At 44.7% G+C, this 23,571-nt stretch overlaps 1 protein-coding gene across 1 annotated transcript in view; it reads left to right on the forward strand.

Annotated features, from left to right (window-relative positions):
- The window catches only part of KIF26B (kinesin family member 26B), a 518,582-nt gene that overhangs the window by 181,176 nt on the left and 313,835 nt on the right, over window positions 1–23,571 (forward strand). The window contains exon 3 of the mRNA XM_086344948.1: window positions 13,512–14,048. Coding sequence (XP_086201074.1) covers window positions 13,512–14,048 — 537 coding nt within the window. The remainder of the gene's footprint in view (window positions 1–13,511; window positions 14,049–23,571) is intronic.

Consider the following 23,571-nt stretch of genomic DNA (forward strand, 5'->3'; position numbering starts at 1 on the left):
CTGGGGGCCATGGCATGGGGGGGTTATTAGCCTGGGGCCAGGGCCTGCCCCCCGGCTCACTCACCCACACCCTCTGTGCCTGGCCCACAAGTCAGCCAATACCCAGTTACCAGAGGTCAATGTAGAGATTGTGCTTTTTAGAACTTTTTTAAAAAATTTATGTATTTTTAATTGGAGGATAAATTAAAAGACACTCACTCCTTGGAAGGAAAGTTATGACCAACCTAGACAGCATATTAAAAAGCAGACATTACTTTGCCAACAAAGGTCCATCTAGTCAAGGCTATGGTTTTTCCAGTGGTCATGTATGGATATGAGAGTTGGACTGTGAAGAAACCTGGGCGCCAAAGAATTGATGCTTTTGAACTGTGGTGTTGGAGAAGACTTTTGAGAGTCCCTTGGACTGCAAGGAGATACAGCCAGTCCATCCTAAAGGAGATCAGTTCTGGGTGTTCTTTGGAAGGAATGATGCTAAAGCTGAAACTCCAATACTTTGGCCACCTCATGCGAAGTGTTGACTCACTGGAAAAGACCCTGATGCTGGGAGGGATTGGGGGCAGGAGGAGAAGGGGACAACAGAGGATGAGATGGCTGGATGGCATCACTGACTCGATGGACATAAGTTTGGGTAAACTCTGGGAGTTGGTGATGGACAGGGAGGCCCGGTGTGCTGTGATTCATGGGGTCGCAAAGAGTTGGACACAACTGAGCGACTGAACTGAACTGACTGAATTGCCTTACAATATTGTGTTGGTTTCTGCCACACATCAACATGAATCAGCCATGGGTGTCTCTACACTTAAGAGAAACCAAAGCAGATGAGAGCCCAGGTTAGCTTTGGATTTAGAATAGCCCTCTTTTGGTTCTGCCTAGAGGTTCCTAGGAAAGCGTGTGAGAAGGAATCAGGGAGAGGGCTCAGGCCAGGGATTGACCTCAGCTCAATTGACATCTGGGCCTGGATCCTTCTTTGTCCTGAGAGTTTTTTCCTATGCATTATAAGACATTTAGCATCGTCCTTGGCCTTTACCCACCAGATGACAGTAGCCCCCTCTCAGTTGTGACAACAAAAAATGTCCCCAGGCATTTCCAAATGTCTTCTAGGGATCAAAATCACCAGGGGTTGAAACTTTGGGAGTAAGGAGAGAATTGAGTGAAAAGACATTTGCTTATACCTATAGTCTTGGGCTATGTGGCAAGAGCCATTTATCACTGTCTTGAATTATTGTCTAGAAAAAGTTGAGGTTTTCAGAATAGTTGCAGTCCATTGGGTGGCATGGTGAGCCCTGCAGGAAATGGTCAACTGCTCTCCAAAGGCCACGGCTAGGCTTAGAAACTTAAAAGGGAGAGGCACCTCTTCCTTCTCCCTGCCCCATCTCTGTCTCCCTTCCCATCCCTTACTTTGTAACCCCAAACCACTGCATCACCAGGGATACTTATTAAAATGCACCCAGAGCCTTACTCCCTGGAGCCTTACTCATGTCCATTGAGGCAGTGATGCCATCCAACCATCTCATCCTCTGTCATCCCCTTCTCCTACCTTCAGTCTTTCCTGGCATCAGGGTCTTTTCCAATGAGTTGGCTCTCCGCATCAGGTGGCCAAAATAATCAAGCCTCAACTTCAGCATCAGTCCTTACAATGAATATTCAGGGTTGATTTTCTTTAGGATTGATTGGTTTGATCTCCTTGCAGTCTAAGGGTTTCTTAAGAGTCTTCTTCAGCACCATAGTTTGAAGGCATCAGTTCTTCAGTGCTCAGCTTTTTTTTATTGTCCAGCCCTGACATCAGTGCATGACTACTGAAAAAAACCATAGCTTTGATGACACAGACCTTTGTTGGCCAAGTAATGTCTCTGCTTTAATATAGCTTTCCTTCCAAGGAGCAAGCCTCTTTTAATTTCATGGCTGCAGTCACCAACCCCAGTGATTTTGGAGCCCCCCAAAATAAAGTATGTCACTGTTGCCATTGTTTCCCCATCTGTTTGCCATGAAGTGATGGGACCAGATGCCATGATCTTCGTTTTTTGAATGTTGAGTTTTAAGCTAGCTTTTTCACTCTCCTCTTTCACCTTCATCAAGAGGCTCTTTAATTTCTCTTCTCTTTCTGCCATTAGGATGGTGTCATCTGCATATCTGAGGTTACTGATATTTCTCCCTGCAATCTTGATTCCAGCTTGTGCTTCATCTTCATCCAGCCTGGCATTTCACATGATGTACTCTGCATAGAAGTTAAATAAGCAAGGTGGCAATATATAGCCTTGACATACTCCTTTCTGAATTTTGTTGTTCTGTGTCTGATTCTGTCACTTCTTGACCTGCATACAGGTTTCTCAGATGGCAGGTAAGGTCGTCTGGTATTCCCATCTCTTTAAGAATTTTCCACAGTTTGTTGTGATCCACACAGTCAAAGGCTTTAGCATAGTCAATGAAGCAGAAGTAGGTGTTTTTCTGGAATCCTCTTGCTATGTTAGACAATGACAGAAGGCAGAGCAGGGGGTTAGGGAGTGCTTGGGGTGACTTACATCTGTAATGAGGTGGTCAGGGAGGCCTCATTATAAGGGGATATTTGACCAGCTTGCAGGTGGTAAGAGACAGTCAGGCCTGTATGAATAGGCAAAAGTTTTCCGTGAAGAAGGAGGAGGGAGTACAGAGCCACTGAGGTGGCAGTGAGCATTCCTGGTGTGATGGAGGAAGAGCTCAGGCTCTTGTGATTGGAGCAGACTGAGTCATGGAGCAGTGGTTGGAGCTGAAGTTCGAGAAGGAGCAGGAGGCCAGATCCTGTAGAGCCCAGTGCAAACACTTTGATTTTTTTTGTTTGTTTTGGGTTTTTGTTTAGTTTTATTTTTTGATTCTTCAAATTACTTTTTAATTTTAATTTTTATCCTGCAAATGCTACTTGAAATAAGTAATCCAAGTGAATCCACAGACTTCAGTCAATTTAGGGTCAGAGATTTAATGACTGGATGACTGGTATCTAAAATGAGTTTTGTAAACACAGACTCTAATACTTTGATTTGACTCTGAGGGAAGTAGGGTGGGGGCCACGGGAGGATTTTTAGCCAAGGACTGCTAGGATCAGATTTAAGACTTATGAGGATCTCCCTGGCTGCTGTCTGGAGTAGATACCAGGGGGGCAAGCGTAGAAGTTATCATTACTGTTGAAATTATGGCATGGTTTCTGCCCCATAGGAATTTACCACGATCGTGGAGATAGAGCATGTACGGCTCTAACCAACGAGGAAGTGTTTGCTAAGTGATGTGAGTCACTCAGACCAGAAAAGTGCAATGGAAGTGCCTCCTGGGAGTCAGACTTTGTGGACGAGCTGGGCCTTACTATGGATAAACAAGATTTTTTTTTTTTAGTGTAATGGTTATATGATTGACATTCACTAAACGGTACACATCTGAAGTATACAATTTGATACATTTGGTCACACATAAATACCCAGGAAACGATCACACTGGTGAACATACCCCTTACCCTCCCACTCCCAGCCCCCTAAATTTTCTTGTGGTTTATAAGGCAAGATGGGAATTGTCATCAGGGCAGGAGCGTAAGCAAAGGCACAGAGAGGGGAAATGAAGGAGCTTCTAAGGGGCAGAGGGAAACCATCCTGCTTGTCCTGCAGGGTCACATGAGGAACCCAGAGAAAGATGTCTCACAGGACAGCTTGAAGTAAATTACATGGGGCCCTTGATGCTGGGTTGCAAGGGTTAGCTCACAGAGGGACCAGAAGAAGTCTTTAAGTTTGTTGTGGTTTATGGTCAAAACTGGAGAAGGAAATGCAATCCAATCCAGTATTCTTGCCTGGAAAATTCCATGGACAGAAGAACCTGGCGGGCTACAGTTCATGGGGTCACAGAGAGTCGGCCACGACTGAGCACATCAGCACATGGTCAAAACAGAGTTTATTTGCTAAAATTCCATCTTTTAAAAACAACAGCAGCAACACAAAATTTTAGGTACTTTATCTTTTTGTAGTAAGTCCAAGAAAACATAGCCAAGTACATTTCTGCAGTGTTTCATACACATAAAATCAATTAAAGAAATAAAAAGAAACATTAGGTAATTTCGTAATTAGATAATTAAGAGATTCTTTAATACAACTTGGGCTTCACTGGTAGTTCAGCTGGTAAAGAATCCGCCTACAATGCAGGAGACTGGTTTGATTTCTGGGACCGGAAGATCTGCTGGAGATGGGATAGGCTACCCACTCCAGTATTCTTGGGCTTCCCTGGTAACTCAGACAGTAAAGAATCCGCTTGCAATGCGGGAGATTTGGGTTCAGTCCCTGGGTTGGGAAGATCCACTGGAGAAGGGAATGGCTACCCACTCCAGTATTCTTGCCTGGAGAATTCCACGGACAGAGGAGCCTGGCGGGTTACAGTCCATGGGGTCGCAAAGGGTTGGACATGACTGAGTGACGTTCACTTTAATACAACTACTTACAGTTGGAAAATAAATCCATTTGCCACCTGATGGTTCATCATAGCCCACATGTAAAAAGTACATCTAATCTTGTTCAGTTGCTAAGTTGTGTCCGTCTCTTTGCAATCCCATGGACTGCAGCGTGTCAGGGTCCCTTGTCCTTCACTGTCTCCCTGAGTTTGCTCCAACTTATGGCCATTGAATTAGTGATGCTGTCTAACCAACTCATCCTCCGTCGTCTCCTTCTCCTTTTCTTTCAATCTTTCCCAGCATCAAGGTCTTTTCAAATGAGTCAGTTCTTTGCATCAGTGGCCAAAGTATTGGAGCTTCAGCTTCAGCTTCAGCATCAGTCCTTCCAATGAATATTTAGGACTAATTTCCTTTAGGATTGACTGGTTTGATCTCCTTGCAGACCAAGGGACTCTCAAGAGTCTTCTCCAACACCACAGTTCAAAAGCATCAATCCTTCAGTGCTCAGCCTTCTTTATGGTCCAATTCACATCCATTCATGACTACTGGAAAAATCATAGCTTTGACTATACAGATCTTTGTCGGCAAAGTAATGTCTCTGCTTTTGAATATACTGTCTAGGTTTGTCATAGCTTTTCTTCCAAGGAGCAAGTGTCTTTTAATTTCATGACTGCAGTCACCATCTGCAGTGATTTTGGAGCCCAAGAAAATAAAGTCTGTCGCTGTTTCCACTGTTTCCCCATCTATTTGCCATGAAGTGATGGGACCAGATGCCATGATTTTCATTTTTTTAGCATTGTGTTTCAAGCCAGCTTTTTCACTAAGAGGCTCTTTAGATATTCTTCACTTTCTGCAGATGGGTATCATCTGCATATCTGACACCTTCCAACGTGGGAGGCTCATCATTTTTGCCTTTTCATGGGGTTCTTGCAGCAAGGATACTGGAGAGGGTTGCCATTTCCTACCCCTGGAGATCTTCCTGACCCAGGCATCAGGACTGTGCTAAACATGTTGCACATATAATACTTACATAACTCATTAAAATAGGGACACTTAAGGAGACTGAGGCTTGGATAGGTTTTTAAAAATGGCTTCCTGTCCCACAGCTACTGAGTAACGGAGACAGGTCTTGATCCTCCCATGAGAGTGGAACTGTTAGTCACTCAGTCCTATCTGACTCTTTGTGACCCCATGGACTGTAGCCCACCAGGCTCCTCTGTCCATGGAATCCTCCAGGCAAGAATACTGGAGTGGGTTGCTATGTCCTCCTCCGGGGGATCTTCCCCACCCAGGGATCAAACCCAGGTCTCCTACATTGCAGGCAGATTCTTTACCATCTGAGCCATCAGGGGAGCATCTGAACCTCCTATACTCACTAACAAGCTTTTTCAAAAGCATCAAGACACTGTCCATGCCATCCAGTTGGAAAAGATGAGAGACAAAGACAAAAATAATTTCTGTGGCCATGATGAGAAATACCTCAACTATTCTTTTCCTCCAAAGAATCCGTGAAGTTTTCTTAATCATATGAAGTTCCAATTAAAAAATCTCCTTTTTCCTTTGAAGCAGATAAGTCGTATCATATGCAACACTTTTTCACATGTTGCAGCACGCAGCCCTGTTAATTGCATCCGGCCTGCCTCTGGTGCTCCCAGCAGCCTCGTGTCCTGAATATAATCATTCAAATTGAAGCACACGTGCATCTCTAATGGGCCAGCATCTCTCGTCTGTAACACTAGGCAGGGGGGCTTAGGCCGTGTGCAAAGTCACTACAGCCCAGGTTAATTTGGTTTCTTATATAGAACAACTTTGGTCTGACATTTAACATTTCTTCCTTTGACTTTTTTTTTTCTTTTTGGTCTTTCTGAGCTCATTACCCAGCATCTTTTATATTCATTCTTTTTTCCATACAAGATCAGTGCTGGAGTCCAATCATGATAAAAAGCCTGGGGTCTGGATGAGGCCTGGAAGGCTAGGAAATTTCAGGTTCACAGAGCAGGTCTGTGGGCCAGCTGTGATTCCAGGGCCTGGCTGAGCTGCCATCACTGCGGTACTGGTTCTTTGGGTTGTCTCAGACCTCACCTGGAACAGACTCTGTCATGCACCCAGTCCCCTCTTTCATGCCCCTCTTTCTCCTTGTCACTAACTTTGGAGAATGAGCCCTGCTGTGTCCCCTTTGCCCAGCTGAGTGAAACACTCAGGGACTTTCTTGAGTTCCCACAGGGGGTCAGCGAGAATGGCAGCTTGTGAGGGTGGTCACTCTTCTCAACAAAGAGCACTGGGATGTCACTGCTTGTAATACTTTCTAATCGGTTCTCTGCCTTGTTTGTGCATTTGGGAACTCTGAACAACAGAAGTAAAGGATATTAATGTTTATTTGTCCATTCTTGCTGGGTAGATTCAGCATGACAGCTGGTGAGTAGAGTCCCATGTGAGAGACATTCTGGATTCCCCAATCTTTTGCATCCCCTCGATCTTGCATGTCCCATCAAACACATGTGGGCAGTGAGATGCTAGATCAGGGCTGAGGAGCATGGAGGAACCAGATCTTCCTGAGGAAGCAATCACACCCACTGGTTAGTACTTTGGGGTATCCTTAGATGCCAGGTTTTAGAGTCTTCTTCCTAGTAATACCAATGGCTAAGTGAAATTTGTTTTTTCTCCTTCTGAAATTACCAAGTAGGAAAAGCCCCAGTTCTTTTGAGACATTTGAATTCAAATATATGAATGTTCAGGTATGAATGAGAATGTTTATGTGGCAGCCTAGATGGGAGAAGGGGCTGGGGGAGAATGGATACATGTATATGTATGGCTGAGTCCTCCGCTGTTCATCTGGAACTAGCACAGCATTGTTCATCGGCAATACCCCAATACAAAATAAAAAGTTAAGGGAAAAAACAATTTGTTTTCTTGGGTCAGATTCACCTGAGGTTTGCTATCTGTTGTTTTGCAAACTGCCAATTTTGCTGTTTCCAGTCAAAACAGAGAATCATTAATATGGACACTTGTCTTTGGGAATAGATGACTGCTGGGAAGAATGCTGAGCTGGAAAGGACATGGATGGGGAATGTGGCAGGGGCGGACAGGGGGCAGGAGGCAGACCCTAGGGTGGAAAGATTACAAGGTGTGTGAGGGTAAAGTCCCTTGATCTTCTGGGAAACTGCCTGCCTTGGGAACAAAACATTGCATTCTTGGAGTTCTAGCCACCATTCTGGGCCTCATGGGATAGCATTTATGGAAGAAGAAAGTTTAGGGACCAAGTGGAAAGAAACTGCCTTTGAAGAACAGTTTAAATCTTGTTGAGCTTGTCACTAGAGGCCTCTAGAATAATAAACCAGGAGCAAACATCAGCAGGCGTTTGCACAACTCACGCTGGACTCTGACTCCAGCTGTTGTCTTCCTCACAGACCCAGAGGCTTTGTGGGAATGCACTCTAAGTACTCTTTCGGCCAAAATAAAGCTGGGGAAAAAAATCCTGTCCTCAAAACTGGCTTGAGTGTTTATTGCCGAGGAGATGATTCCTTAGAAGATGAAGTGGGACAGAAAGCAGTGAAGACGCTAGTAAACAGCTTGGTTTGCCAGGGCGGTAGCTCTTGCTCTCCGGCTCGGGTCCCACAGACTTCCCACGCTCATTAGCAGCCCTGCCTCGTGTGTGGAAACCTGGCTGCTGGCTCTTGGAAAACAAGCACATTGCCTGCTTGCTGGGGCCTAACCCTCCTGGACCAGGTGTGTGGCATGGACGAGGAGTTTTCCCTTCAGTAGATTTTTCTTGGTGGCCTGCTGATGAGCTGGCCTGATGGTTAAAAACGTTCTTTGCATATCAACATTATTTTCTTGGGAACTTAGAGAAAAGAGTAATAGATTGTGTACCGAGGAGAGAATAGAGGATCTGTTCTGGTAGTTTAAGAAAGCTTCAGGTAAAGGGAAGCTACCTAGATTATGGTTGACTCACTTCAGGCTCTTTAGTCAGGCAGAACAAGTGCTGTTGGAAAACTACATTAGCTTTAGATTTGAAGGAATTTATTTCATGGCCATTTTTATAAGACACAACTAGCTCACATAGACAAAATAAATGACAGATGGACCAAGACCAACTTCATTATTGATCGTTTTAGCTTTGGTTGAGTTCTTTCAATTTGTTTATTTGACAAATGTTTGTTGGGCCCTGCAGTGAAGGAGACACTATTCTAGACTTGGAGGAATTAAAGATGGGAAGGATATTTCCTCTTAAGGGGCTGACAGTCTAACAGACAAAGAGTTCTGCAAATAAAAACTACAGATAATAAGATAGTTTCAAGAGTGGAGTTGTAGGAAAGCAGGATGGTGACTGATTTCTGTTTTATCTTTTTTTTTTGGTGCGGGGAGGGTTTTGAGGTCCAGGCTATAATCTGGAAGACCATGATGACGTGAGAAATGCTGAAAGCTTTCTCATGGCTTTGAGCAAGGAGAGGAGGGACCATTCAAGAGCTTTTAGGAAAGACCGTTTCCTACACTTCGTGATTGGATTGAAGGGAATAGGATGAGGCAAGAAGGTTCTAGATTTCTAGCCTGGGTCCCTGAGTGGATAATAGCACTATTTAGTTTGATAGTGACTATTGAAATAAGAATAGGATTAGAGGAAAATAAAATGAATTTTGAATGGTCAGTTTGAAGAGTGTTTATCTGGATGATGTTTTCCAGGGACCTGTAAGGCTTAGTGTTCAGGAGAAAGGCCAGGTAGGGCTGGAAATGGACAATTCCCAGTCACTGGGATACAGATGGCTGTGGAAGCCATGGGTTGGGATGCCCTTGCCCGAGGCAGAGAGATTTATGATGTCTTAGATCAGTGTGCCGGAATACACATGAGGCAACCTTAGACAGCCATTAGATTATGAGAGACCTCCAGGGGACGAAGCAGGACACCGATTTTCCTGAAACAACCCTAGAAGAAGTAGAAGAGCTAGGGATCGGAAAACCATTTTCTGGCGTTCTCTTTGTTCTTTTGTAGCAGTCAGTAAGTGGGCAGACATAGGTGTCTGCATGAGCAACTGAGCGCGCACACACTCATACTAACTTCATTTATCCCTGACTTTCCTTCTAAGGACCTTTTGTTGTTTAGTCACTAGCTAAGTTGTGTCCAGCCTCCTCTGTTCATGGAATTCTCCAGGCAAGAATACTGGAGTGGGTTGCCATTTCCTCCTCCAGGGGATCGTCCTGACCCAGGGATCAAACCCACGTCTCCTACGTCTCCTGTAGGGAGTTCTTTACCATTGAGCCACCAGGGAAGCCCCTTAAAGACCTTTATCAGTTTCCTAAGTGTTTTCTTGAATTCCTCTCCATGATGCATGTGGAATAATAATAATTTTGTATTATTTTTGAAAGATGAGAATGTTTTGAGCACAGAATCCTTAAGTTGAAAATTTAGGATGAAAACGTTGCCCAGATGCCGTCAGTCCATTTTCCAAGGTGCTGAAATAAAAATCAGGACTCCAAAAATAGAGGATTGGCTGTGCACAGATTCCTGTTATTCCAATCTGACTTTGTGAGATCACAACATGAGTCAGGACAGGACAGTATGAAAGTATTTGAGTCCACACACTAGGTAGCATGCCAGACTGCATACTAAGCCCATTCCCTTTCTGGGTCCAGGTTTCTTTTGGTGCGAACTGAACTGGAGGGCACTCCCCTAGTCCATCTCCTGGGGCCACAACAGTCCTTTCCTGTCCATGTCAGGAGAACTCAGCATGTGTGAGCCTTCCATGATTCTGAGGGCTTCTTTTCCCCCTGTTTATTCCTACTCTCCCAGGAAGCAGTATTCCCTTTATTCCATAACTTACAGAAGACTCTGTCTGTTGACCTTTCCTCTTTGAAGTTTTGAGGTGCACTAAAATATTTACAGTATGTAGACCAGCACTTGAAAGGGATTTTAGTTTCCCTAAGATATATCTTTTGGCTTACTGAGGCCTTTTGATGCTAAGAACTCACTTAAGGTTTCAGATCAAGGGTGGCTTGATTTAGGGAACACCTCTTGACATCCATCAGCAATGGCAGACTCCCTAAACCACCCATCTCGCTTTCCTCTGGATGAGGCAGTGGTGGGTTCTGGGCTTTGCCACTTCCTGGATGTCAGGGGCCATCCTAGTTGTGGGCACAGCTGCAGTGCTCCTGATGGATTTGTCACCGCCTTGGGAACTGGGAGGGGAGTGCTGGGCTCCATGTGCCTGAGCGTGTGCTGGTTGGTCCCAGACTAGAGGGGGCAGCAAGGGGACCTGGCACTGCATAGTCCAGGAGCCAAGAGGGCTCCTTGGAGTCTGAACTCAGAGAGAACAGGAACCAAGATCCTCAGCCTGCTGCACAGCTAACATGTATTGTTTGTTCCATGTGGGAAGTCAAGCAGCAAACAGCAGCAGGCTAAGTGAGGAAGGTACTTCAGGGAGAGTGTGAAAACCAAGAAAGAAGAGAGAAAATGAGTCCTCGGCGTTAGGCAGTTTTTGTGGAGGGGATGTATCTTTTGTACTCCAGCTGCAGATGTCAGAGTCAAATCCAGATTCTACAGGAATCTAAAATCAACTATGATGTGTGGATGGGGCTGCTCTTATAACTCCCTTTTTCCTATGATGCTGCTTCAGGTAGTAGGTTAACAAAAATATTCTAAGTAAGCAATTAATTTGAGCTTTCTTGAAACCAAATAGTTTGGTGGCTTGAAAGCATAAGCCATGGGGAGCAGATTGCTTTTGAATGCCAGTCTCTGATTTCTCACCCTGCCTCTAATTAGGTAGTAGATGTGGGAATTAAAAAATGACTTATGAAACAACCACAGGATAAAATACCATGTGGTCATTTAAAAAAATCACATTTTCAAATGACATGTATTGATTGACAAGGAAAAATGCCCAGTATGTAATATTATGTGAAAAAGTAAGAAACTGTATTTTTGACACATATGGGGGCCCAAATATTTCCTTTTGATTAAATGAACATTTCATAGGTGAAGGTGGTGAAAACCTTATGCCTGTGCAAAATTCTGAGTCCATTGATGAAGATGGTTGTTTGGCTCTTGCAGTGGAAAATCATGGACTAGAGGTCAACTAGTCTGGGTATAGTCCAAGCTTTTAACCCTTTTGGGGGCTCAGTTTTCTTATTTGGAAACTGAGGTGATGGTCTGCTTTAGAATGGTCCCTAGGGATACTTTTGGGTCCCACATGTGCTGAGTTTTGGTCAGGGACTTGGACAAAGCAGCTGAGAAGGGGTGCCACAAACAGGTCTCATATGGTTTGCATCACTTCATCAGTCAGACTTGGTCAACCTTGACCTCCTATTGTTTCTCATCATTTTCTGTGACCGTCTTGAGTTTCTACCCCTCTGAGCCACTCCTCCCTGCTGCTGTGTAAAGAGGCCTCTTGATTTATTAATCAATTAATCAGTGCATGCTGAGGAGCTGTTCAGGGTAGTTAAACAGAGAAAACAAAATGCTGGAGCCCGTAATCAAGATGGATCATGACGAAGAGTGAGCCTCCCATCGCTGATCTCCCTGCCCACCCTGGCTGCCCCACACTGCCCCCCTCACCCCCAGCTCATCAAATCCCGCTCAGCCCTGAGGGAGTTTCCACCCTATAAAAGATACCGCAAATTTCAGAAGGGAAGAATTTCTTCTAATGTCCTCAGGAAAATACACGTTGAGATGAGCCTCATGAGTTACTTGCAGCAGTTGTGGGATCTCAAAAGTTCAACCAGGCCCCCAAACAGCACAGGGGCTCTGTCCATTTCTGCAGACATTGTACCCTACAGTGTGCCTACTGTATCCCCATTTCCCTACACAGAGTCATGGAGCTGGAAGACCCCTACAATAAAGATAGGCCATGGCCCTGAGTGACAGATGAGAGGTTCAGAGAGGCTCCGTAAGTTGTCCAAGGTCACACAGCTAATGAGTAGCAGAACTGGAACTAGAATCCAAGTATTTTGGTAACCGGTTAACACACCTGGTGCTTGTTTCTCTGTGCAGTCCTGCTTTCCTACAAAAATTAAAGCAAAGTAAGTGAAGAAAGGAGCTTCCCAAGTGGTGCTAGTGGCAAAGAACCTGCCTGCCAACCTAGGAGCTGTAAGAGAGACTCGGGTTTGATCCCTGGGTTGGGAAGATCCCTTGGAGGAAGGTATGGCAACCCACTCCAGTTTTCTTCCCTGGAAAATCCCGTGGACAGAGGAGCCTGGTGGGCTATAGTCCATAGGGTTGCAAAGAGTTGGACATGACTGAAGCGACTTAGCATACATGCACACACACAAATGAAAGAAATTATCTTCATTAAATTCATTTTCTGGTTTCTTTTACGTATATGCTTCTGAGCAAAAGAGTTTTTAATAGTTTTAGATGAAGTTTCTGGGGAAAAGTATCTTGGACTGTTTATGAAGGAGATATTTTTCTTCTGATGGTTCAGAATGTCAGCTACATGGGTGTGGGCGTGGCCAGCCTGCTGGGGGCTGACGGTAAACATGGGAGCCCTGGAGGGGTTTGTTGGACTGCTGGAGAGGCTATATCTCTGGGCTAGAATCTGTTCAGTTGGTTTTTCTTCCAGTGGAACTTAGCAAACGATGCTAATGAGGCCAGGGTTTTCTTGGAATGGAATCTCTGTTCTGGGTCACAAGCAGTACCTCCATCTGCTACCAAGTTTTCATCGTTCATGGGTTGGGGCACAGAGCATCAGTCCAGAGTGCCTGCACTCACCCCCACCAGGCCCGGATACCCATTTGTGTCTGCTTCACCCATTTGTGAACACTTTGGGAGCATCCAGGTATGCCTATAAAGTTACCGTGGACACAAGGGGAAAAGTCTGGAACGTTCTTATTTGACTAGCCTGGTAAGGAGGATGCTTAGAAATATATATATATATATATACACACACACACATATAATTAATTCCTTAACATCTCCATTATAAAATATTACATTTGTCAAATGTGTTTGTCAACTAGAGGCTCATCTGCCAATCTGGCTGCTCATTTCTGCTGGATGTCAATCAAACAGTCCAACTTCTTGGATATGTGAAGGGCTTAACTCATAAACTAGACATCTGAATTGCACTTACCAGCCTTGATTTATAGGCTCTCCCTTTTTTTGTTTGTTTGTTTATGTGTTCTCCAGGATCCTGCTTTCCCGGCTGTGATTCACGACAAGCTCCAGGTCCCCAATACCATCCGGAAGGCATGGAATGACAGGGACAACCGCTGTGACATTTGTGCCACACACTTGAATCAGCTGAAGCAGGAGGCCATTCAGATGGTGCTGACCCTGGAACAGGCGGCTGGCAGTGAGCACTTTGATGGCTCCCCTGGCTCCCCGCCACCCCTCTCCAACGTCCCCACTCTGGTGGGGTCCCGGCACGTGGGGGGGCTCCAGCAGCCCAGGGATTGGGCTTTTGTGCCCGCCTCCTATGCCCCCTCCAGCTACACAGCCTTCGTCACCAATAAGCATAGCAGCAAACCCAACAGCCTTGGGGTCAGCAATGGAGCGGAGAAGAAGAGTGGGTCTCCAACCCACCAGGCCAAGGTCAGCCTCCAGATGGCCACCAGTCCCAGCAACGGGAACATCCTCAGCTCAGTGGCCATCCAGGCTCACCAGTACCTGGACGGCACCTGGTCCCTGTCAAGAACCAACGGGGTCACCCTGTATCCCTACCAGGTAAGTAGCCTCTGAGTGAAAAAGGACAGAGTTGGTACAGTCAAAGCAAAGAAGTGGGTAGCACTTTCTTTCTCTACTTTGTCCCTCTGGGAACTCCCCAGTGCAGAGCCTAGTGTTTCCATGTAGCCCTGCTGGATGATGCTAAATAGGGATGAAATGTCTGAGGGACCAGTGACCCAAGATGGCGCTCTGTTTCCATTGTCTATACCATCAAAAGAGAGGGAGATTCTCTTCTTAATTTCTCCCACCTTGACCGACCATAACTCTTTTCTATTTGCATCTCACTTTAAATACTGTGGGATTAGGTTACCAAACATGTGTTCCCCTTTTCTTATTTTCTCTTTTCTGTTATTTAAATTAGCATACAGTCTCAAGTTTCCCTATAGAAATAACAGAGCAGGTCTTAAGTCTGCCAAGGAATCTAAAAAAGTTCTCTTAATTTTTCTCGGGTGAGTTTTCTGCTGGAGGACGGTTGGGTTTACCACGTGTGCTCTCTGTGTCCGCTGCGTCACTCATGGTGGGAAGCAGCAGAAAGTGTTGACGTTGAGTGTGCTGATCGGGGTGGATAATTAGTGCAACAGTTGGTCTCAAGTTACTTCTCACTTGTGTCCCTGTTGTGTGGGGTGTTTGGTGGGTACTCGTCCACTGTGACATAGGGCCCTAGGCTCCTCCATCTATCGATAGCATGTCACCATTTTCCAGCGGTCTCAGAGTCTTCCACGATGTCTTGTACAACCAGCCAGGAACTGGAGAAAGAGAGAGAGGGTGGAGGATCTCCCAGGAAGAGGTGGGGGGCCCAGCCTGAAGCGGGTGAGATTTCAGTTCTTCTGGCCCCATCTTCCCTCAGGGGAGGCTGAGAAAGCCAGTCTACCCATGGGTCCGGGAGAAAAAAGAAACAAGTTGAGTGAATGCATAGCATAGTCTTTCTTTCATGGGATAGAGGTACAGGGAAACAGAAAATGAATTGAACGCAGCTGATAAAATTCCTGGTGACTTTTCTAGAGTGTAAAAGGGAGTATAGATTGTTTCTCTTGATATCTTGAAAGAAAGTGGGGAGCGTGGATCTTTATCTTGAGAAGTTAGTGATCTTGGATGGCCAAACTTTTCATTTACCTGATGATGCTTTATAGTTTACAAAATATAGAGCACACATCATTTTATTTAACCCCCCGCCCCACCACCACCATACGCCTGTGAGGTCAGCAGGACAGATGTTGGATCTTCTCTTACAGAGGGGGAAACAGGATGCTTAAAGAAATGGAATAATTCCCTGTGGCCACACAGCTGGTGCCAGAGTAGCACCAGGTCTTCCCTGCCCAGAAGAACGGCTTTCCCTGCTCTGGCTGCTTCCAGCTTCCTGAGCTTACCCCAGAATACTTATCTCAACATCTTTTCCAGCTATGGTTTCTTTTAAGACATGGTACACCAAAAAAAGGCCTCCTATTTTGACCTGTGGGGGCCTGCCTGCCACTTCACTTTTGGACAGAATTTTCTGGGCTGTGGATAAAAATATAATGAGAAACCAGTGGCACCCTGGGTGGGACTTCATAGTCTGATGCTTGAATATAACCATCTAGGGCAGGAACAGAATAGCTTCTTTTCATTATTGAATAATATGCTTTTTTTTTGGTTTGTAATTTAAAAATAGTTTTAGAAATTATAAAAAGTGATACATGTCTGTTGTAAAATAAAAATTTTAAAAACATGAAAAAGTTTAAGACAGACTTTAAAAAGCAACAACAGCCAGAAATAGAAATTCACAGCATTTGGGTATATTTCCTCCCAGGATTTTATACGCATGCAGTTTCTAAAATTGTGATAATCTTCAGTTCTCTGATCTGCTTTTTGCTTAATATACTTCATGGTATTTTCCCACCATTATATATTTTTCTAAAATAGGATCTTTAATGGTAGCCTAATATTCCATTATATAAATACTACCCATATATGAATATGTCCTGATTTATATAACCAACCATCAATTATTCGAGTTTAGGTTTTTACTACTATAAATAAAATTCTCTGGTGCACATCCTTCTACCCAGGTCATATTTTCAACACATCCTGGGTTGTGCTAGCTACACACTCACTCATGTTACACAGACAACTCACATTTTACCTTCCAGGGCCCCAGAGCACTTGTAACATGTATCAGGCGCTAGTTAGAAGATTCAGCTGCTGCACAGCACTGGTGAGTGAGGACAGAAGAACTTGGAACTGGAGCTTTCATATAAAATATCTAGAGTATGGGGAAAGTCTGTGTAGGGGGTGGGGGGCTGAATAGGCTGCTTAAAAGGAAGACTGGGGATTACTGGTACATTTAAAATAAAGTGTGCAACAATTCTTTCTGCTCTTCCGTCCCCATGCTCCACCTCAGAGGAAAAAGAATTTCCTGTACAATAACAAGTGTCTATAAGCTCTCCCAAGTGCCAGACACTATGCTGTGTGTTGGTTGGGGCTCCTGCCATGGGCTGGAAACCCAGGCTCCTGTCCTGTAGTCCTTAGCGGAGAAGGCAGGGGAACTATGTGTTATAATCCAGGGAGGTGCTTGCAAGTATAGACAGATGCCCAGTGTGCTCTGAGAGCCTGCAGAAGGGCTTGAAGTCCAGCCCATGGGGCAAGGGTGTGTTGATGTGGCCAAAGGCAGGCACAAAGGTGATTCACGCAGCTACCAACTTGAGATCATCCTGGATACATTCAATTGCTTCTTTCCAACTCAGAACAGACTAATTTCTGCATTTCCCCTGAGCAGTAGTTAAAGGGATCAGAGGAAATCTCTCTGGGATAAAGAGATTTGGTGCCTGGTAAACCAATGTCCCCGTGTTGTGACTATGTTATCCTCATGCCCTGGGGTGGGGGCTCTGGGTCTGGCTAGACTGCGTGGCTCCTCTTATGGACATCTCCCTGCAGTAAATATTCTGCAGTTCACAGTCTGGCCAGCTCACCAGAGATGGTTGACTGCTCTGAAAGCTGACCTCACTTTTCCTGCTCACCCTTACTCCCACTTCCCTCCCTACAGAGCAGATGGTCCTCTGGCTTAGTGCCAAAGTCTTTCTCTGGGCAGAGAAGTACTATCTAGACTTTGTTGCTGCCAAGGGCACTGCTCCACACCAGCAAACCTGGAGCCTGTAGAAGCAAGGGAGAAGAGGACGCTGTTCTGCCATTTAAGTTCAGGGGGATGACAAGAATGAGGACGGGCTTTGCAGCAGTGAGCAGAGTAAAACCTCTGTATGGGAGAGAGGTGTCCCTCAAGCCCCTCAAGTTCCCTGTTTCCCACAGCACTGTGTGTCTGTGAGAGTGAAAAAGTGAAACTGTTAGTCGCTCAGTTGTGTCCAACTCTTTGAAACCCCGTGGACTTAGCCCGCCAAGCTCCTCTGTCCATGGGATTCTCCAGGCCAGAATACTGGAGCGGGTTGCCATTCCCTTCTCCAGGGGATCTTCCCGACCATTTGCAGGCGGATTCTTTAATCCTATGAGTCCCCAGGGATGCAGTCTTCAAAGGCTGCAGTAGGAAGATTTCTTGATTCTCTTTTGCTAGATCCTTCATGTTTCTCAACTACCTCCAGAAAGAGTGGGAACCTATAAGCATTGCAGATAAATAAGAATCTATCCAGACAGGTAAGAAAAATAGTAATTTGGGAAGCATTGAGATTATATAAAAACAAACTGCAGATAATTTTTTTCATTAAGTATCATAGCAAGTTGATTTCACAGAAGTTGACAAGGTGGACTGTTTCAAAGAAAGATGTTATTTATTAACGTACAGACATTTAACATAGTCACTGCTATATTCTAGAACTTTCATTTTATCACATGAGTTTTAGCTTTGAGAAAACATGTCTGGATTAATTTCTTGTAGTTCACCACAGATTAATTATAAACCTCTTTTGAATGGCAACTGCTTTTCCCCAATTTACATTTATTACAGGAAAGACTTTACACATAATACTCTAATCACAGAATGTTCGTGTTAGAATCCACTTCTGTAGGATAGTAATTGCCTTTTGCACCATGGTGGGAGATTTAGAGATGGTTCTGCCTAGTTCACGAGCATGGCTCCACCAACTGTTGAATCTTTTTTTAGTAGCTTAGTATTTTAGTCTCTTTCCTTATGAATGAAATCCCTACCTTGCAAGAGAACAATTTTTTAAAAAGTATGAACATATTTTATGAACTATAACACAGGGATCCCAATATCATCTGTCTAGAAACCAAGGCTGAGAGATTTGAAGTTTCTTTTGGGTAGAGTATCCTGATTCTGTTTGATGTCTTTTGTTTCTTGAGAACATAGATTTATTTATTCTCGTGTCTCTAACAGCAACTAACATATATAAAAAAAAGGGCTACTCATTAGGGAAAGTTCCAGTCTCAAGGATACACTAAAGTTGTTTCTCCTGACTGGCCTTAAATTTAGGAAAAAATTCCAGGGGACAAGGCCTATCTAGACCTCAAGGTTTTGGGTGGAAACCACCAGTTAATTGGCTCCAAGCTAACCTTTAACCTGAAGTATCTTAATGATATAAATCCTTGGGTGCAATGAAAGTAGTCCAGGTGGTTTTTGATGTCACATTCAAAATAGGGACATTTGAAAGGGTTAAAGCGTTTTATTTTATGAGACTTTGATAAACTGAAGTTGTCAAGAAAATTCAGGAATACGTTAAATTAATACATAGGTGGTAAATCCATGATGAATCCTTAACGTGATGAGGTATTCAATGTGCATTCCTTGATTTGAGGATATGTGTTTGATAAAAGTTATCCTGCTTTCTCAAAAAACATCCATTAGAATCAATGTTAGGAATAATTCCAGACTGAACTCTGGCTGAAGTCATGTGCGATTGTCTCATATCTTTAGGAGTTAATTGTGTATAGTAAGCAGAGGCCTGGGCTTCCCTGGTGTCTCAGATGGTAAAGGATCTACCAGCAATGCAGGAGACCCAGGTTTGATCCCTGGGTCTGGACGATCCCCTGAAGAAGGAAATGGCAACCCTCTCCAGTATTCTGGCAGAGGCACTTTTGGACTTTGTATTTGAAGATACAGGCAGGAGCGAGGCAATAGCAGCACCAACCTGAAAGCGGCTCCAAGCTTGCTCAACTGTGGGATCTTGGCGGTATCCAGGCCTTGGTCTTCTGAAGTCAGAAGCTCTGGGAAGACTTGGTGCTGATCCTTTTATAGAGGACTTCCAGGTGCCTTGGAAGAGGAGGGTGGACTCTGAGGCTCACTCATGTGCCAGTGCTCAGAGGCTTTGACTGTGATGGATCTATGGAACCCAGAAGCACATGGAGAGTACAGCTGTTGCCTTGGGGGATGAGGTGCACACATGTTCTTTCCTCACTGAGCCACTTTTCACAAAGGAGTAGGGCAGGTGTCTGCTGTGTGTTAGTAGTGGAGGATTTCCATTCATGTTGTTTGCAGCCCTACACAGTCAGACGCCTGTTCCTGAAATACACAAAATGCCTTTCTTGGGCCAGCCCTAGTGCCAAGTTGCTGCTGCTCTGTCCAGGCAGGCCAATAACATAAAGTGTTGCGCTTTGATAAACTATGACATCAGAAAGATCATTCGACATCATGAGATTTTGTTTTCTCCTGTTTATAGATGGCCAAAAGGGTGTTATTTATCTTTATGCATTTTGACAAACCTGGGCACAAGAAAAGGGATCAGTTTGTATCTTCTGTCATGGACAGAGCATTTCTCAAGAATATGGTGCTCAGGGTGAAATTCTGAAAGAAGTATGGGCAGGGCCATGGGCTGACGGGAGCACTCACACTTCATCAATAAATTTCAAAAATATTTTTTACCTCATCATTTACTTGGGTGGTAGGCTGAATTAGTGTGTGTGTGCTAAGTCTCTTTGGTCATGTCCGACCCTTCGCAATCCTATGGACAGTGGCCTGTCGGGCTTCTCTGTTCATGGGATACTCCAGGAAAGAGTAGTTGGAGTGGGTTGCCATGCCCTCCTCCAGGGGATCTTCCCAGCCCAGGGATTGAACCCTTGTCTCTTATATCTCCTGCATTGCCTGACAGGTTCTTTACCACCAGTGTTATCAGGGAAGCCCGGTAGGCTGGAAGGGGACCTTCAAAGATGTTCATGTCCTGATCCCTGAAACCTTACAAAATAAAAGAGGTTCTGCAGATACAATAAAGTTAAGGATCTTAAGATGGGGAGATCATCCTGGATTATCTGGGTGGTTCCAATGTAATCATAAGGGTCCTTATAAAAGGGAGACAGGAGGAACAGAGTCAGAAAGAGAAGATGTAAGGATGGAAGCAGAGGTCAGAAGAGAAAAGGTACAACTTTGCTGGCTTTGAAGATGGAGGAAGGGGTCACAGGCCAAGCAGTGAAAGCAACTTGTAAAAAGCTGGAAAAATCAAGGAATCAGATTCTCCCCTAGAGTCTGCAGAAAGAAGTCTAGCCCATTTTAGATGTCTGACACCCTGGACTTGATGGAGTAAAGAATGGATGTGCGTGCTGCTTTATGCTGCTAAATGTTCAGTAATTTGCTTCAGGAATAGGAAACTAATACACCTGGTAAGCACTGGGTAGCTGTGAAGCTTGGTAGGAGAAGTTAATGAGGTATATGGACCAAGGAGTTGCTGTGGAAACCTGCAGAACGGCCAAGAACATGGGCTTTTCATCCCACACAACAAACTACATTACCCGGTGGATCAGACAGTGCATTAGCAAGTCAGATTATTTCATTTGGGTGCCTCCACAGAATGAGAGGTTACTCATACTGCGCGGTTGGTTTTCAATTGTCTCAGATTTCCCTATTGTTATAGCATCATAATAACAAGCACGCCACAGCCCTCTCCATCAGCAGCTAGTAATTACCATTATGTAAGTATCTCATACTGTTGAAACTGCAGAAAACATTCCAAGCTGGGGAGTGGGAGGGTGAGGAGAGACTTGGCAGGAATATCTGTAGCAGGAAGCCCATCTTCTCTGTCGTGTCTGTTGTCCTGATTGAGGGGTTTCACAGAACTGCCCCAGTATTCAGTCTTATGTCATCTGGTGTTTCGAGGGTTCACATGAATGTGAAAGCACCTTGCCAACTGGAGAGCAGAGGTTGTTAGTGGCTATCCTTTTCATTCGGCAGGCACAAGACAACCACCGGAGATTTTGGAGCAGGAAAATGGAAAGATTTCCCTTGTTGACAGCAGGAGTTCTCAACTAGAATCACTTGGGAGCTTTATAGAAAAATACTGGTGCCTAAGCCACAGTCCAGACCAATGAAATCAGAATATCTCAGGTGGGACCCAGGCTTTGGTTTTAACTGCCAGGGCAAAGAACCCCAGCTTTAAAGAACCGTTTATGTGGCAGTAGTGTAATAAGTATAGGGAAGAGAACAATGCAGATAGACAGACAGACAGACAGATAGATGATAGACAGACAGTATATTCTGTGTCCTAGGGCTGCTATAGTAACATTGCTACAAACTAAGTGGCTTAAAATAACAAAAATTTATTGTCTCGTGGTTCTGGAGACTTGAAGTCCACAATCAAGGTGTGTTGGCAGGGCTGTGCTTCCTCTGAAGAGTCTGTGGGAGAATTCTTCCGTGTCTCTTGCAGCAGGCACGCTTTCGCTTCTGGCTGTGTCACTCCAGTCTCTGCCTCTGTCTTCACATGGCTTTCTCCTCCATCTTTCACTTTCCTCTTATTATAAGGACACTGGTCATTGAATTTAGGACCTGCTTTAATCCAGTATGATGTCATCCAAACCTTTAACTCATTACATCTGCAAAGACCCCGTGTCCAGGTAAGGTCACATGCTGAGGCTCAGGGTGGACATGAATTTGGGGTGACCGTTCCTCTGACTACAGATAGATAGATGCCAGCCAGACAGCTGAAAGATGACAGTAGCATCGAGGAGGTGAGCAACCCGTGCTTGTGCCTGCTGATCCCACTTCTGAGAAATGGGAAGGTGCAGATATTCACAGCTGGTCAACAGTGGCACATTCTTGTTCTGTCCTGTGAATAGAAGATGGAAGGGAAGGGGAAAAGATACAAGGGGCAAAATAAAGCAGGGGAGAAGGTCATATCCATACACCCTTGTACAGATGGAGAATACTTCAAGTCAGATGAAATGAAAAAATATTCACATGTGTTTCTTTGTGGAATAACAACCTCCTCTTCTGAACTTACACATATAATACCGTTATGTGCTTTTATACACACATACCGTTATATGTGCTTTGACAGCCATTGGTATGCATATAAACAGTTCAAGCGCTCCTTGGGGTATGTCAGCTTATGCTGAGGACCTACCTAATTGACCAGTGCAGGAAGCTTCCGTTCCTTTCCTACTGACCAAGCTGATCCCTGGGGTTAGGTTGGTGGAATGGTTCATGTTTTGTTTTGTTTTTTTTCTTCAGCAATAGTTCTAGGGTCCAGAAAGAGGCTAAAAATAGTGTGTAGGTGCTGTGCTACTTAAAAGCGTTTCTTATTCTCCCCGCTGGGTCCTTTGGGTGGGAGGGAGGTGAGAAGCAGTGGGAACGTGGCCCACCCTCTCGTCCAGCTCCCCCGGGCCAGGCCAGGGTGGAGGGCAGAGCTGGGGATGGATGCGTGAGGGAGGTGAAGTCCTCACAGAGAGAGGCTTCCCTGGATGGGGACCCCTTTTCGCAGTTATCTTTGTTTTAGACAGCATCTCATCTCCTCTCCCATTTGGGCCATCCTCCCAGCCCTGGTTTACTTGGGCAAAACACTGGCTTTCTTTGTAGAGCTGAGGAAAGGAACTCAGGAACACCCACTGTCCACAGTGAACAATGGCTGCTGCTTTTTTTTAATGACAAAGTAAACAGATTCTGGGGAGGGGGGAGTCTGAGACTGCTACTCATCAGGGATTTTATCCAAGTCTCAAACAATGAGAGACTGGATGTTGGGTCACGCTAGATTTGCTGTTCATGCACTGGAAATAAAAGTCCAGCTTCCTTGCTTACAGCGTGACCTTGAGCAGGCTTTTTACTGTTACGCGTCTGTATTTTCTCCTCTGCAAAGTGGCCAGTTGCAGGGCTGTTATGGTGATTATATAAAATGATGTATGTCGAACACTTAGCATCATGTCTGACACATGGTGAGACCTCGGTGAAGGGACTGGAACTTTGAGGGCCATCTTCCCTTAGTCAACTCAGGTTCCCCAGACTCAAGACTGCATGGAATCACGGTGCTCTTTTCTGATGTAAAAGCAAGCAGTGAATGAAAAAACAAGGCCCAAACCGTAAAATGGTATCAAGCTCGTGAAATAAATGTCACCCAGCTCAGACAATGTCAGTCACCTCCACGTAGAGCTTTCCGTATATGCACCACATCTTATAAGAGAAGGTCACATTCTAAACAGGTTGATCTCATCCCACCATTAGTGAGTAAATTGATAAAATATTGAAAGGCTCATGCACCCATTTTTCTCTATTTTTGAAGACCTTTTTTAAAAAAGGAGGGGCGACAGTGTATAAACATGAATAATTTAAAATTCTACAGAACAGTAGAATGGTAGCATTTGAAATAACCCAAAAGAGTAAAATCTC

This window comes from Bos grunniens, chromosome 16, assembly GCF_055505025.1.
Source record: "Bos grunniens cultivar Pamir isolate PY7600 chromosome 16, Bosgru_T2T1.0, whole genome shotgun sequence".
Lineage (NCBI taxonomy): Eukaryota > Metazoa > Chordata > Mammalia > Artiodactyla > Bovidae > Bos > Bos grunniens.